Source organism: Hyperolius riggenbachi, chromosome 6, assembly GCF_040937935.1.
Source record: "Hyperolius riggenbachi isolate aHypRig1 chromosome 6, aHypRig1.pri, whole genome shotgun sequence".
Lineage (NCBI taxonomy): Eukaryota > Metazoa > Chordata > Amphibia > Anura > Hyperoliidae > Hyperolius > Hyperolius riggenbachi.
In genome coordinates, this window is record NC_090651.1 from 116,471,082 (window position 1) to 116,488,533 (window position 17,452).

Consider the following 17,452-nt stretch of genomic DNA (forward strand, 5'->3'; position numbering starts at 1 on the left):
TACGTTAGCCCCTGATGAGTCATTATTGACGAAACGCGTTGGGCGGAGCCACGTCCCAAGTGACCGGCAGTGGATGCAGCTCGGAGGACGCGGACGGACCTAAGGCAGCGTGTGTGTAGGCGGCGCCCGGGACTCGCTGGCACATATGTACAATGCGCTTAAACCTCTGACGTTTGTGAGTGTATTTCCAACATCTTTTAATTGTTATTAAATGGTTTTACGCTATATGAGGCTGTTTTAGTGACTAAAGGATCAACGCGAACTTATGCACCCCCCATATGCGATTGAATCCTACCTCCGGAGAAATTGGAGGCCAGTTAGGTGAGTGCGGGCACATAGGGGGAGTGTGTCCTGGCACGGAGAGAAACACGGTGAAGGTGGATTCTGGCACTAGGAAGGTGGAGGGATGTGTTGTTAAGCTGATCGCGCTATGATCCCTTCAATGTTCTTTTCTTTTTTATACATGCTATGAGGGTTCGGACTGGAGGATTGTATACAGCTCCTGGAGTGTCCCATCTCCCGATTTCCTGATTCTTGAGTGGAATAAAAGGACTTTTTGTGGACGGTGATATTATCATATAATTTTTACTTTCCTCAGTCTGTGAACTGTGAGCGCGGCTATTTGGTTTCATTTACATTGTTTCACTTATACTGGTGGTTGTGGCCAGCGCACCATACTGTTACATATTTTTCCATCAGCGCAAGTTTTTGTGTATTTTATTGCTTTTGATTGTAATTTGAAGGATTGCAGCTATGGATTTGTTTGAGAAAAGAAATAGAAGGTCTTTTGATCTAGATGAGATTTTTAATGAGACAGCTATTGGGGTTGTAGATTTGGAAGGGGATTTTAGGGCCTTACAAGGAACCATGACAAAGGAACAGCAGACATGGTGGGATATTGCTACATTGAAAAAGTATCATAAAGAAGGTATAATCCCAAAGAAATTAAGGTGGGATGTTACACCTGACGATGGGGAGGACACTGAGGAAAATACTAAAGAATGGGAGGAGTTCTTTAATGGAAGTGGTCTAAAATTTATGGAGTTCCTAATTAAGAGAAAGACGGGTCGGCTCCAGAGGTTGGAGACAGAGATAGAGGCCATAAGGGAAAAAATTGAACCATATAAGAATACAGACCAGTATATTGCTAGGACTAAGAAAATTCAGGAAAATCTAACTCAGGGAGAAAAAAACATCATTGTAGTTAAGCAAAAAAAGTTTGCTCGAGATAATGAGGCACATAAGAAAAAAGTGCCTTATAAATGGCAACCCATTGTCCAGAAACGGCTAGCAGACAAAGCGGTAGCGAATACTGCACAACAGGTAAGTATAGGTGAACAACCCCCATCCCGGGAGAATCCCCAACCACTGGTGGCAGGAGGAGCCCAGGGAGGTGAGGGACAGGTTAGACCCGAGGATCCAAGAAATGGTGCAATAAATAAATTGCCGGGTGCAGGGATAGTGAGAAGGGGAGGAGGGCACCCGCATAATGACCAAAGATATGGGAACCCTTGGAATAAGAGAGGGGGACAACAACAGTTTAATAACAGACCAAATTATCCAGTGCAGACATATAATCGCTTCCAACCACTGGGAGAAGAGAGAAATCTGGGTCAGCCGCATTTTTTAGCCCCTCGCCCCCGGTATTGGAGAGAAGGATGGGAGGAGGAAGAATACCAGGGGGCGCAACAATACACCCCAAGAAAAAGAGGCGCAGAAGGGGTAGGAGAGCCGGGAGGCGGGAACAAAAGAAGAAGGCAGTGATAGGGGCAGGTATCTTCAATTTGAGTGGTGTTGAGCTGAATAGAAATGAGATAAAATTGCTTGATCAGGGTTTAAAATATGCTCCTAAAAAGTGTCTGAATAAATTTAATGCTTTTATTGATGTACAGAAGTACACAAGGAAATTAAATCTAAAGAAATATTTTATCCAAAAGGAGGGCCCAACCACTAGAACCAACTGTGTGGGAACCCGACCTAAAATGTTATTTAGGAATGCTTCCACATTTAATCCACAGGACGCCTCCAATCAGAATGCAGTTGAGAATTTTAAGGAGAGGGTGGTCCACGATTTGAGGAAAATGGAAATAAAACGGAGTAACCATGATGGGAAAATTGTTGAAAGTTTACTAAAAGAAAAAGAATTGGTGATTCGTTCAGCTGATAAGGGTGGGGGGGTGGTAGTGTTGAAAAAAGACCAGTATTTTGAAGAACTGAACAGGTTGATTTTTGATACAGAAACATATGAAAGATTGCCAGGTGATCCAACATTAAAATATAAAAGGGATCTAACCCTCTTGTTGGATGAAGGGCTCTTACAGGGTCTGGTGGATAAGAGGGAAAGTGATTTCCTCGTTCCATCAGCACCAAGAATTCCAGTGATGTACCAACTTCCGAAAGTACATAAGGATCCAATAAACCCCCCAGGACGCCCGATCCTAAGTGGAGTGGGATCTGTTAACCACCGTCTAGGACAATTCATAGATAGTTATTTGCAACCTTTGATCCCTAATCTGCCTTGTATTCTGTTGGATACTAAACATACTATCCAGCTGCTTGAGGGACTGACCATTGAGGGGGATATTTTGATGGCAACTGCTGACGTAAGTTCATTGTACACAAATATCCCCCATGAGGAAGGGATTGAGGCGGTTAGGACTGTTTTACGACGAGATACTGATATGTCGGGTATACGGATGGAGTTTATTTTATCGCTTTTGGATTTTTGCCTCAATAAGAACTATTTTTGGCACAAGGGTCAGTTTTTCAGGCAGATATATGGATGTGCGATGGGGGCTTCGTTTGCCCCCAGTCTAGCAAATATTTACATGTCCTTGTGGGAGGAGGAAGCTTTAAGGATGGGGGGTACTAAAGTAGTTTTTTGGCGGAGGTATATAGATGGCCTCCTGATCTTCTGGAAAGGAGATGAGGAGGAATTCAAACATTTCATTGCAGAACTTAATAATTTGAGGGAGAATATCAAATTGACAGTGGAAATTAATAAGGTGAGTATTCATTTTTTGGATCTAACTATCACACGTGAAGGGCAGGGGTTTATTACTAAGTGTTTCTTTAAGACTACGGACCGAAATGGATACATAGACACCTCCAGTTGTCATCACCCGAACTGGTTAAAAGGGGTTCCAAAGGGTCAATTTGTAAGGGTAAGGAGGAACTGTTCACGATTGGAAGACTATTTCTTACAGTCAGAAATCTTGAAAACTAGGTTTTTGGAAAAAGGTTATGAAAGGGCCTGGCTGGATGAAGTACAGGGGGAGGTGGGGAATATGGAAAGAGGTGAACTGATTCGGACCACAAGAAGGAGGAATGAAGGTGAGTCTAAAGAGTTCTCTTTTTTGAGTGATTTCTCGATCCAATACAGGCAAATTGAGCATATTTTTGGGAAACATTGGAACATACTACAGAGTGACCATGTTCTTGGGAAGGTGCTACCCTCTAAGCCTAATTTTATTTATAGACGTGCCCCAAATTTGAAAAATCAAATTTCCCCAAGTTGCGTTGCACCCCCGGAGTCAAGACCTCTTTCAGGTTGGCAGACACCTGGTTTCCTCCCATGTAGGGGGTGCAGGTGTTGCCAAGTGGCAAATGGACACAGACTTAATGAAATTAATTTTTTCTTGAATGGTAATAGGTTCAAAATTAAAGATTTTATAACGTGCGCCACTACGTTTGTGGTGTACGTTATCTGGTGTGATTGTGGACTGCAATACGTGGTCCGCACCACCAGATCACTGAAGGAAAGAATAGGGGAACATTTAAACAATATAAAAAATGGTTTTGAATCGCACAGCTTATCATCTCATTTTAGGTTGAAACATAATCGTGACCCTGCCCACATGCATTTTTGTGCAGTAAATAAACTTACACCAAATTGGAGAGGCTGCAATAGGACTAGAGAGATTTCTAAAAAAGAAACAATGTGGATTTTTAATTTGGATACACTGACCCCTAGTGGATTAAATGTGGAATTAGATGTTAACTGCTTCATCTCCAATTCATAAGGGGGTTGATATAGGGATAATTGACCTTGTTCCTTAATGAGGCGGGACTTCCTACTGATATGAATTGCCCAGGGGTGTATTATCATTTTCTTTTGTAGTTTGAGGGGGTGATGTAATTTTCATTGGGTGGATGGGGTAGAGTGAAGTCTCGCCTCAATGGAATAAGGTACGAGTCATTGTGCTAATTTTGATCTTTTTCAAAATTTTTATATTGTATATTTATGGATTGAATTGTGGCTCTGTGAGGGTCTGTATGGAGCGGGCGTATTGTCCGTAATGAGTGGGTTGGGGACTAGATACACAGGCATTGTATTGTATTGTATTATGGTGGATGAGATATGTACTGCTGTTCGGTTTTCTCAGCAAGACGGAATTGTGTAGGGATTGTATTGTGTAGTTTTACGGATTTCCGGAGTGAGGCGGAGGTGTGTGAACATTGTATTGTAATACGGATTCCGTGAGCGCTGTGGACACACATGCAAGCTGAAGATCCTAGATTTTATCCAATGGGTAGATTGGTGGGTGGAGTGTGGGTGGGTTCAGGTACTGAATTTAATGGCCGGCATATTGAGGATACGTTAGCCCCTGATGAGTCATTATTGACGAAACGCGTTGGGCGGAGCCACGTCCCACGTGACCGGCAGTGGATGCAGCTCGGAGAACGCGGAGGGACCTAAGGCAGCGTGTGTGTAGGCGGCGCCCGGGACTCGCTGGCACATATGTACAATGCGCTTAAACCTCTGACGTTTGTGAGTGTATTTCCAATATCTTTTAATTGTTATTAAATGGTTTTACGCTATATGAGGCTGTTTTAGTTTTAGTGACTAAAGGATCAACGCGAACTTATGCACCCCCCATAAGCGATTGAATCCTACCTCCGGAGAAATTGGAGGCCAGTTAGGTGAGTGCGGGCACATAGGGGGAGTGTGTCCTGGCACGGAGAGAAACACGGTGAAGGTGGATTCTGGCACTAGGAAGGTGGAGGGATGTGTTGTTAGGCTGATCGCGATATGATCCCTTCAATGTTCTTTTCTTTTTTATACATGCTATGAGGGTTCGGACTGGAGGATTGTATACAGCTCCTGGAGTGTCCCATCTCCCGATTTCCTGATTCTTGAGTGGAATAAAAGGACTTTTTGTGGACGGTGATATTATCATATAATTTTTACTTTCCTCAGTCTGTGAACTGTGAGCGCGGCTATTTGGTTTCATTTACATTGTTTCACTTATACTGGTGGTTGTGGCCAGCGCACCATACTGTTACATATTTTTCCATCAGCGCAAGTTTTTGTGTATTTTAAGCAACTGGTATTGTTTAAAATAAATAAATATGGCAGCCTCCATAGACCTCTCTCATCAGGGTCTCTTCAAGGTCCTCCTTTTGTCCTCTAGATCAGAGTTCCCCAACCCTGCCCTCAAGGCCCACCAACAGTACATGTTTTGCAGAAAACCACAAACATGCACAGGTGAGGTAATTAGTGTCTCAGCAGAGCTGATTAACTACCTCTGTGGATTTCCACAAAACATGCACTGTTGGTGGGCCTTGAGGACAGGGTTGGGGAACACTGCAGATTGTAAGCCTTTGGGCAGGGTGCTCCTCCTTTTGTGTCCTACCTAATCATACACCTCCATTACTGTGAACCCATGCTATGCATTTGAGTGAACTCAACTTGCCTAATCTCCATGCTCCCATCCAATGACTGACTAAGCATTACCTTGTACTCATACTGTGCTGCGTGATCTGGTTTTCTTGTATTTCTGTATTGTCATATTGCTGTATGTCACCCCTAAATATTGTCTGTAACCTAAACTAATGTCCAGAGCTGCGTAATATGTTGGAGCTTTATAAATACAATAAATAATAAGGTCTATCATGACACCTGTCTAAAGCAGGTCTTATAGGATATCCAAGGTGATAGGTACATATACAGCTTTTCACAGCAAGAGTGTGTGCCCCGCAGGGCAAAATTTTAGTTGTAAGTGCCTACATATTCTGGCAAGCGAAAGCAAATGCAAATTTGCATGAGCAATGCCTCTTGATTAAGCCAATTAGGCCAAGTTTGCAAAGCCAGATATTCAGGTTTCACTTGGTGTTTGATGCACTCACTCTTTTGTGAAATGTCACATTTTTTTTCTTTCTGGAGGTGGGTGGTGGATGGCCCTCTCTAGGTGAGCCGTCTGCACCTATCCTCCCCCCCCCCCGGATGCGTGGTTGACACCCCTGAACCTTAACCAGCTCGGGGTGGCCCATGCTTCACGCCTCTCTTTAGTAGTGCCTCCCAAGTCGTGCTCATTTGGCTGATTCTACATGGTACACATGGACGCAGTGCGTTACAAGGTAGGTACCTATCCTTTGGGAGGAGCCATGTGTGGATGGCTCTTCCTGGCACTGGCCATGCTTGGAGGGGTCGCCTACACTTCTCAGCCTCCCCCCGCGGGGTGCAGCTACAGGGTCTCTGAGCAGTGAGAGGGCTTGGAGCTCTATTAATGCGGCACCCCGTTTCATGGGGGAATCGGTGGGGCGCCTACCTGCGGCGCCCATTAAAGTGTTAAATGGGGTAAAATTGTGCTGTGTAATTTGTGTAGTTCACAAACACTGGTCCACATGACAGCCCAGGGGCCCCAGGTCTCTCTCACTCGCTAATCTATGTAATTCCTGCTAGGTATGGTACAGCAGGCAAAGGGTGTATGACAGTGCACCTGATTGGCTGACTAGCGTCTGCTGGCCAGATAGAGGCAGGATATTGCTCTGACTGGAAGTTAGCAATTGTGTTTGTTGCAGTTGGCATTCAGTTTAGAGGTGGTGGGGTGAGTTCCCTGGAGGTGAGAGGTCCAGGGCTTGCCCGCACTTCCCTCTAGGTGTCGCATGGTGGTTTGGGGGCCCCAGTGAGTGAGAGAGACCTGGGGCCCCTGGGCTGTCATGTGGACCAGTGTTTGTGATTTTAAATTTATTTTTTGCAGCTTCTAGGATGCGGTTGACAGGTGAGTGGTTAGGGAGGGGACCGTGTGGGAGATGTGCCTACACGGGGCGTCCCTGTAAACGACGCAATTCACGATTGCGTCCAACCGAAGCCTCCCACCTGAATGCTAATCTATGTAATTCCTGCTAGGTATGGTACAGCAGGCAAAGGGTGTATGACAGTGCACCTGATTGGCTGACTAGCGTCTGCTTGCCAGATAGAGGCAGGATATTGCTCTGACTGGAAGTTAGCAATTGTGTTTGTTGTTAATTTGTGTAGTTGTAAGACCCTGCATATTCTGGCAAGCGAAGGCAAATGCAAATTTGCATGAGCAATGCCTCTTGATTAAGCCAATTAGGCCAAGTTTGCAAAGCCAGATATTCAGGTTTCACTTGGTGTTTGATGCACACAGTCTGTTGTGAATTGTCACATATAAAGCTTTACTTACCTGGGGCTTGTTACAGCCACTGCAAGTCTGTGTGGTCTCTTGCCGCAGTTATGGGAGCATTCTGCACATGCGCGGTACTACTGAGCTTGCACAGAATGCTCCTGGTGACAGGAGCATGAACGCGAGTGGCACACCCTTATGGAGTGAATAGGTGATCACTGGAGCACAGCGGAACTGCAGTGAGGGACCACACAGATGTCTTGGGGCTGGAAAAAGCCCTAGGTAAATAAAGCATTATATATACCTGTCACCATGGATATCCTTTAAGAAATTATGAACAGCCAAGCTTTACCTTTCCTGAGGTAAGTACCCAAATTGGGGTATTTTTTTTCTTTTCAGGGTCCCTTTAAGTAGACCTCTGTATTCATCCTGGGTGGAACTACTTATCTTATTGCGTTTATATTTGAGGAATTGACTTGCACCATAATCCTTTACCAGGCACCCCACTGGGCCATGGTTTATCCTAATGGGCATGATGGTTTGTGAGGAGGGGAAGGATTTGCCACCACCCTTTAAGGCACCACCCTACTATTAATGGACATAGTGGATTTGTAACTAGACCTATGAAAGATACGTTAGCTTGCTGAGTCTCTCTCTGTTCAGTTCCAGTTAATATGGCTGGAGGACAGTGGCTAATCTAGTGTCATTGGGGCACCTCCATGCTATTTTTTTGTACCTTTAAAGGTGAACATTTTCAGCACTTTGAAAAGTTTCTGCCTGCAGTAACTGAACCAGAAGGCTCAGATGGTTCATCCGATAACAACTCATCCGATAACAACTGTTGCTGAGTCTCAGTGCACTACCTTGCACATCAGATCTATCTCATGTTAGTAATAATTAATTGGGTGTCCACTAAGGTGCTGTATCCTGCCATAATTGCTGTCTGATTGAACTATCATTAATCATCCCTACTTTTCCGTCTTAGACTGTATGCAGCTAAAAATAGACTGTATGCAGCTAAAAATATCTTCCAAGTTAGGAAAAACTAAAGCCCCCTCTGCACCATTCAATTCCAGGCACGATTGATAGAATTCGATTGGATAGAATTCGATTAAGTCCAACATGTCCGATCAGGATTCCATCGATTGTGTGATCAATTTGCATTGAAAAGTAGCCAAAATTGATCACACGGTTAATCGAATCCTGATCGGACATGTCGGATTAAATCGATCCAATCAAATTTGATCGATCGTGCCTGGAATTGAATGGTGTAGAGGAGACTTTAGCTTAAAGCGGAATATAACCCTGCATTTCAACTTTGCTCTAGAACATTATTTACAGCATATTATATGCAACCAGCATTTTTTTTTTACTAGACCAGCATTGGAAGGGTTACACAGAGCTTTCAAGTTCCTGCACAGAACTGCAGACGCACCCAAAGCTGACATAGATACATTTTGTTTACATAAATGTATCTAAGTGTTGAATGTGACTCATCTCTCTAACTGAGAAGGAGCTGGAGGACAGCCAAAGAGTGTAACATTTATCACTGGTTACATTCTATTTAGTTAAATGTATCTAAATGAACTTCTGCATATCTCTCCACGGAACTTTAAACCTCTGTGTATAACCCTTCCAATGCTGGTCTAGTAAAAAAAAAAAAATGCTGGTTGCATATAATATGCTGTAAATAATGTTTTAGAGCAAAGTTGAAATGCAGGGTTATATTCCGCTTTAAATACATGACTCATTGAAATAAAAAAAAACAACAACACTATTTAATGCTGGTTTAACCTATTTTGGTTCCTGGACGTAGAAACTAAGTCCAGGAACCATGCGCGCTACCGCACGCTCCAGCGGCCGATCGCGCGCGTGCACGCGCACTCCCGGCCGCGGATTTGGTAGCCAAGGAATCAATGTATCGGGCTATGGTGCCCGATCACTGATTCCTCTCCCCCGCTGAAAAAGCGACAGCTTCTCTCGGAAGCTGTGCTTTTTCTGGCCGTTCCCTTCCCGATGAGTCACTCTAAGCGTGTGTTACGCTTAGAGTGACGTCATGTAAACAAACTCATGGCCGCCATCTTGTGGCCAAAAAGTAAAACTACAACTAAAATTTTAAAAAAATTAAAAATAACACACAATTACATTACAAAACTATACTTTACATCCCACCCTCCCAAAAATACCCAAATAAAATGTTTAATATAAAAAAAAACAACATTACAATAAAAAAAAAAACATGTAAATATTTACCTAAGGGTCTAAACTTTTTATATATCAATGTAAAGATGAAATATTTCTATATTTTTTTTATTTTAAACTTGTAAATAGTGATAGATGCAAAACTGAAAAAATGCACCTTTATTTCCGAATAAAATATTGTCGCCATACATTGTGATAGGGACATAATTTTAACGGTGTAATAACCGGGACATATGGGCAAATACAATACGTGACTTTTAATTATGGAGGCATGTATTATTTTAAAACTATAATGGCTGAAAACTGAGAAATAATTATTTTTTTCCGTTTTTTTCTTATTCTTCCTGTTAAAATGCATTTACAGTAAAGTGGCTCTTAGCAAAATGTACCCCCCAAAGAAAGCCTAATTGGTGGCGGAAAAAAACAAGATATAGATCAGTTCATTGTGATAAGTAGTGATAAAGTTATAGGCTAATGAATGGGAGGTGAACATTTCTCAAGTGAAAACGATGGAACCTGAATGGGTTAAGGACGTAGATTAGTGTCACATATTATTGAAATCTGATGTAATGGATGTATATTTAAAAGTGGTATCTATTAAAAGGCTTACTTATTGTCTGGAAAAATTGTTACTTAAGCGCTGCGGAAGAGTTCCTCCATGTCTTCAATATAAGCAACTTTTAGCTAATACCAGAAAATGTGGATTTATCCCTTCTCTGTACCTTTTGCTGCAAAGGTTTTACCTTTAACGATAAAATTAGCAACATGTTGTTCTGCAGGCCAGTAGTCTGGAGATTGTACCTTTTCTATTTTAGATTGTTTTACCATTGAATGTGTAAAGTATTCCTCCTGATTTAAAAATTATTTTCCTAGAACCATTGCTAGCATGAGCAGTGCCAAATATGAGAAAAAAGGTCATAGACTTGTAGTAAGCAATATATACTTCATAATAAGCAAACAGCCTCAAGCAGAGTTTTAAATCATCAAATGTTTTAAAATCCATGTTTCTAGTTCAGGTTAGAACATGGCTGTGAAGAACAACTTTCTGTCGTACACCAAAAGTATAGAGATGTTCAATCAGTTTATAACTTGGGAAACACAATTTATAAGTCACGCACAGCATGATGCCCTTCTGTTTGGCCTAAAAATAGAGGTTTTGATGCCTATAAAAAATGTGTTACAACAGTAAACTAAATACAATTAAACTGAGTGGAAATAATATACTACAAATGCTGTTACTTATCCTGTAATATATTGCTAAGCTGTTAAAACAGAACCCAATTGAAAGTCCTTCACAGCAGTACATAATACACAGTAGAAAGACTTGAAGCGAAATTAGTGTGTTATAAAACCTGTATCCCAACTCCATTATTTCTCCTCTAGTTATCCTACTTACCTTTGTCCCAAAATAATACAATTTATGTAAAATGACAATTCTCCTAAGTACTGTTCAGTTGGTGGTGGAAGAAGCCATGTGGTATATGTAGCTCATATTCTATTCGGAAGAATGTGAACATGAGAGGAAAAAGTACCCTTCTGTTTATGATCAGTGTAGCTGTCATATCAGTCACCAAGATAACTCAGATAATATTGTAAACATGCTGCTGTTCATGCATTTAGCAAAGGCAAATCTCCTGCACAGCAGGGGGTGGAGACTCAGCTCACTTTGCAGAAATATCACTATTGATGTTGCTACGCAGGTATGAAGCAATTCAAAGAGTTGGTGCTATCCAGAAATTAGATTTAGACAGAACTGTAAGGTGACCATACATTTGGTGACTTGGCGGCCAATCGACCATCCAATTTGATTCATATAATCGAATCGGATGAAAATCTGTGCCGCCAAGAGCATGCCTGATCGACGATGCGGCCGAAATTGGTCACATGTATGAATCGGACTTGCTGCAAGAATTAGGGCCGACATGCTCAATTGAGTATGCGGCAGTTGAGGCGTGCGATATCGGGCACATGTGCACTGTCACAAACGCACCCATGTTATGCTGGCAAACAGGTGGGGCGCGTCTATGAGGACGGAGCCAGTGGTGAACATCGATAGGTAAAGTTTTCATGTACGGGGCACATTTTACACTAGGAGGACAGTGTCGGAGGCGGCGGATGCAGCATCCAAGGCCTATTACCGAGATATTTCATGCCAAAATCGATCGGGAATCGGCCTACAGTGTATGAGCAGGCAACAGATCTGTCTGATCAGATTCGATCAGAGAGAGAGATCTGTCTCTTGGTTGATCTGCCCATAAATCATCTGTTGTATGGGCACCTTTAATGTTTTGTGATATTTGAAGTAACTTCGTACTGTTGAAAAATATTGTTTGTGTTAACTAGCATTACATTTCTTTTCAGAATCTGGTAAACTGATAGCCTCACATTATATTGCCTTCGAAACAGCCAAACTGTTCTTCAGTCTTCAGGGGAAGGAGATCCTGTCTGAACTGGTAACCGTGTTGATTTTTTGTTGTACTGTAAGATATCTGTTTGCATTCAAATACAAATTGTTTTTCTTTATTGTGTCTTCAATATCTCACATCCAGATCACAATAATATCTACCTGTAAAGAATTCTCTGATGTCCAGCTGAGAATGAGTGAGAAGAGAATACTAAATACACTTAACAAGGACAAAAATAGAGTAACTATTAGGTAAAGTTTCAGATTTACATTCTGGACACAATTCCAAGCATTTAAAGACACTCTGTAACAACATTTTCAGCCTCATTTCTTTTATCCTATAAGTTCCTATACCTGTTCTAATGTGGTCTGTCTTACTGCAGCCTTTCCTAGTTGCACAGTGGCTGGTTTATCTCTGTTATATAATCTAATCTTCTTTCCTCTGACTGCTTTGTCAGGCTCAGGCATTCAGGAAGGAATGTGCTGGTCTGCTTGTGATAGGATAGAAGCTATACACACCCTCTCCACGCCCCCTGCAGGCTCTGTGTGAGTCACAGACTGAGCTCCTCTCAGACTATCACATGCTGTTAGCAGCCATGTCTTTTGCTTGTAAACACTACCTAAAACTGGCAATTACAAGCCAGGATCACAGTAGGGAGTGGCAGAAACAGCACAGAGGGGCCCAGGAGAACATAATGAATAGAATGGTATGCTTTTTATTGTAAGAATTTTAGCGTACAGATTCTCTTTAAAGTAAAACTTAAAGAGGAACTCTAGTGAAAATAATGTAATAAAAAGTGCTTCATTTTTACAATAATTATGTATAAATGATTTAGTCAGTGTTTGCCCATTGTAAAATCTTTCCTCTCCCTGATTTACATTCTGACATTTATCACATGGTGACGTTTTTACTGCTGGCAGGTGATGTCAGTGGAAGTAGCTGCTGTGTAACGTTTGCGGAATTATCTCCGTGGTCAGTGCGCAACATGTGCGCCGACACTGCGGAAACCCTCCACAAGCGTTTAGATAAGGGAACCGGGGGGCGTGGCTTGCCATGGTGGAGAGAGGACGCAGCTGAGAGAGCTCCTCTGTGAAACACGCTACCGCAAAACTTCAGAAGCAAAATAAGGGAGATTAAGAACCTGCCACAAAGGGTCATGACATCCAAGAAGGGAAGAGGAGGCAAGAGAGGTGATAAAGCGGCCCCAGACACTCACCACATCCGCCGATACTTCCAGGACGGCAGGCCAGAACGCGCCATGCTGTCCAAGATGGCGCAGGGCAGAGACGCTCAGCATTCAGGACGGGAAGAAGACTCCCCGGAGATAGAAGGACCCCGGCTATCTCAAGTACGCACAAGAGGCCAGAGCAGTAAAAAGCAACTTTACCAAACGGACTCGGAAGGAGAAGGCTCAGATCTCCATTCAGAGGTGGGTGAACGTGCATATGGCAGCAAGCAAGCAATACGCCAGTCAGCTTCTCCGCACCACACTAAAGGCCCCTATATGGATGTAGAGCTAAGGGAATACATCCTAGGCCTCCCCACTCTGAAAGACCTTGATTCTTTCGCAGCACGGCTCGAGAAATCTTTCCGCCGTGAGTTTGATGACCTGCATAAGGACATGGTCGGCATAGGTCAGAGAGTAGCCGCCATGGAGGAAAGGGAAGACACCTCCCTAACAGCAATGGCGGCGATACGCGATCGTACTAAGGCACAAGACCTAGACCTAGAAACACTGAAAACACAACTAGACGATTATGAAAACAGAGCTCGCAGGAAAAATATAAGAATCAGGGGCCTGCCAGAAGCATCAGGACAAGAAGAACTACGACCGACAGTGACAGACATATTTAACATCATCCTAGAACAACCTGCACAGACTCCTATAGAAATAGAAAGAGTACACAGAGCACTTCTCCCTAAGAACATAGACCCTCAGAAGCCGAGAGACATCATATGCAAGCTCCTGCGCTTCATGGATGTTGAAAACATATTCAAGAAAATGAGGGACAGAGATGAGCTGGACTTTGACGGGGCAAAGATTACTCTCTTCCCCGACCTCTCGAAACGTACACTGCTCCAAAGAAAAACTGTTAAACCACTACTGGAAGAGATCAAGAAGGCTGGAGGCTCGTATAAGTGGGGTCACCCCTTTGCTTTAATAGCGCGAGTTGGAGAGAAATCGGCAACTTTACGCACTAAACAAGATTTAGACGAATTTATTCAAAAACTGGGTCTGCCAGAAACAGACTTTGAGGACTGGCGTGATATCACAAAGCTCCCTCCGCTACCCCAAAGAGAGAAATGGCAGACACCATCTTCCCAGAAGAGAAAAGGCACCCCAGCACAAACTCCGCGCTAAGGTGCACACTCATCTCTGAAAACACCCGGGGTAACTGACAGAGACGTGACCTGTCTTACCTATAATCAGGCACCTCTGTTAGACCCAGGGACTACGCTTTAGTGATACAGAAAAGAAACAGTCTCACTCCTCATAAGGAGGGTAACTCTGATCGTTTTTATTAATGTCAATGACTAACTGTGATTCTCCCTAGGACACTACGATTGCGTGTGTTAAAATGCTCCCAAGGTTGTGAGCCGGCTGTCTGCCATGCGGCACAAAAACCCCAATAGGGTTTCCCTAGTCAAGAGGGAAATTTTGAGCTATAAGCTCACCGGTTGCCATAGTGTTGTTATTTGTTCCAATGTTTTATTAGTTATGTACATTAGTCGATATCAAATACTTGACATCTTTTCATCTGTTCTAAATGTTAAAAGGTAAACTAAAAATACTGTCCTATAACGTCAGAGGTTTAGGGTCACCTTCAAAGAGAAGTAAATTATGGCTAGAACTAAAACGTATACGCCCCCAAGTAGTCATGCTACAGGAAACTTATTTTAAAAAAGACTACACCCCACGACTCCCACTGACTCAATTTGATAGATGGTTTCTAGGGCACTCCCCAATCAGGAGAGCGAAAGGAGTTGCCATTGCACTAAGCAAAGACAGTCCCATTAAAATCATAGATACCCTTATTGATGACATGGGGAGATACGTGATGCTCAAAGGGGAACATGCTGGGAAAAAATACACCTTTGTTAATATTTACGCCCCCAATGTCAGGCAAGCAGCCTTCCTTTCAAAAGTGATTAACAAACTGTCCGCTTTCAGGAAGGGCTGCTTGGTTATAGGGGGAGACCACAACTTAGTGAGCAACCCAGCAATAGACACTTCCTCAGGAAAAACGACAACACAAAGGTCACTGATCACTAGATATACACAACTACTCCGGTCTGCTCATCTTATAGATAGTTGGAGATATCTCCACCCACTGGAAAGAAATTATTCATATTATTCACAAGTTCACAAACTTTATACCAGAATAGACAGGATATATATTGATCAATATTATCTAAGCTCCCTTAAGTCAGCAAAAATTGAGCCTATAACCATATCCGACCACTCTGCAGTGTGGATATCAGTAGATCTAGGAAATGTCCCGAGCTCTCAGTGGCACTGGAGACTAAATGAAGCTTTACTTGAGGACAAAGAAGTTTCCCAAAAAATAACTAATACATTAAAACATTTCTTTAAGGAAAACTGTACAGAGGGAATGCAAGACGGCATCATATGGGAAAGCCATAAATCAGTCATCAGAGGGGAGCTGATAGCAATAGGATCTCGGAAAAAGAGGGAAGAAATGGCGTGGATTCAACGCCTACTGGATAATTTAGAAACAGTGGAGCTAGAACACAAAAAACAGAGCTCAGAAGAGAAAGCCAAATTAATAACAGAGGCCAAAATAAAACTCTTAAAAGCAATGGAAAATAAGGTCAAAAGACAACAGAGACTTTGGATCGCTAAGGCATTTGAATATGGGAATAAAAGTGGGAAACAACTGGCGAGGGCAATAGCAAAAAAAAGGGAGAGAACCTTTGTGCATCAAGTAAGAGATGTAAATGGACAATTAGAAATGCAATCCCAAAAGATAGCAGAAATCTTCCGAATGTACTATGCCAAGTTATATAATATTAAAGATCAACCATCTCAGTCTGACACAGATTCTCTTCAAGCTAAAATAAAACAATACTTGAATAGAGTACACATGCCCCACTTATCAGAAGAAATCTGTACTATGTTAGACCAATCTATCACTACAGAAGAAGTTGGTGAGGTCCTAAACGCATTACCAAATGGCAAAAGCCCTGGCCCAGATGGGCTAACGAAAAAATACTACAAAATGTTCTCACATCTCTTGCTTGGTCCCCTTACAAAGTTCCTAAACAACTTAGCGGAAGATGAAACTTTTCCTACTCAAAGCTTAGAGGCACATATTTCAGTCCTACCGAAGGAAGGAAAAGACCCTGCCTGGTGCCAAAGTTACCGCCCTATATCTCTCATAAACCTTGACGTAAAAATCTTCTCTAAAGTTATTGCTAACAGATTAAGAGATCATATCCCAAATCTAGTAGATGTTGACCAAGCAGGCTTTGTGAGGGGTAGAGAGGCAAGAGACAACACGAGTAAGGCCCTAAATCTCATACACTGGGCCCATAAGACCAGTTCACCCTTGATGCTACTATCCACAGATGCTGAAAAAGCATTTGATAGGGTGAACTGGTCTCTACTCAAAGGGGTCATACACCACATTGGTCTCCAAAACAATATGGTAAAATGGATCATGTCTCTCTACTCCTCCCCCAGGGTCAGGGTGAATGGTATTCTTTCCAACTCCTTAACAATTGGAAATGGCACCAGGCAGGGTTGCCCACTTTCACCCCTCTTGTTTATTTTGACACTTGAACCACTGCTACGGAGTATACGAAGCAACCAAGACATAAAAGGGGCATGGGTTGGTGAAAGGGAATACAAATTATCGGCATTTGCAGATGACGTTCTTCTGTATATCTCAGAACCCCATATTTCCCTACCAAATCTACTTAGAGAATTTCAGATCTATGGCTCCCTATCGAACTTTAAAATAAACCCTTCCAAATCCGAGTTCATATCAATCAATATTCCAAAGGAAAAACTCCTACAAATACAACATAATTTCCCTTTCCCTTACAGAGAACAAGCATTAAAATACTTGGGAATTATGTTACCTAAAGATTTGAAAGACCTGTATAGCCTCAACTTCCAACCTATGCTGGAAACTCTAGGGAAAGATTTACAAAGATGGGATAGAGATCAATTCACATGGTTTGGGCGCGTAAGCATTTTAAAAATGAATGTGATGCCAAGGATTCTCTTTCTTCTGAACACTATTCCTATACCGTTACCAAAATATTTTTTTAATAAATTAAAGACTCTGTTTATACAGTATGTCTGGAGGAAACGCCCACCTAGACTGGCATACTCAATCCTAATTAGGAACAAAAGCTCAGGAGGCCTTGGTCTCCCAGACCCAAAGACCTATTACAAAGCGATAGCTTTTAACAGGTTGTTAGACTGGACTTACGAACTCAAAACAA

General features: G+C 42.4%; 1 protein-coding gene across 10 annotated transcripts in view; it reads left to right on the top strand.

Moving 5' to 3' along the window:
• The window catches only part of HFM1 (helicase for meiosis 1), a 266,554-nt gene that overhangs the window by 154,005 nt on the left and 95,097 nt on the right, over positions 1-17,452 (top strand). For all 10 annotated transcript variants that reach the window (XM_068239814.1, XM_068239813.1, XM_068239819.1 and 7 more), the window contains 2 exons: positions 11,934-12,025; positions 12,122-12,228. In XM_068239814.1, coding sequence (XP_068095915.1) covers positions 11,934-12,025; positions 12,122-12,228 — 199 coding nt within the window. The remainder of the gene's footprint in view (positions 1-11,933; positions 12,026-12,121; positions 12,229-17,452) is intronic.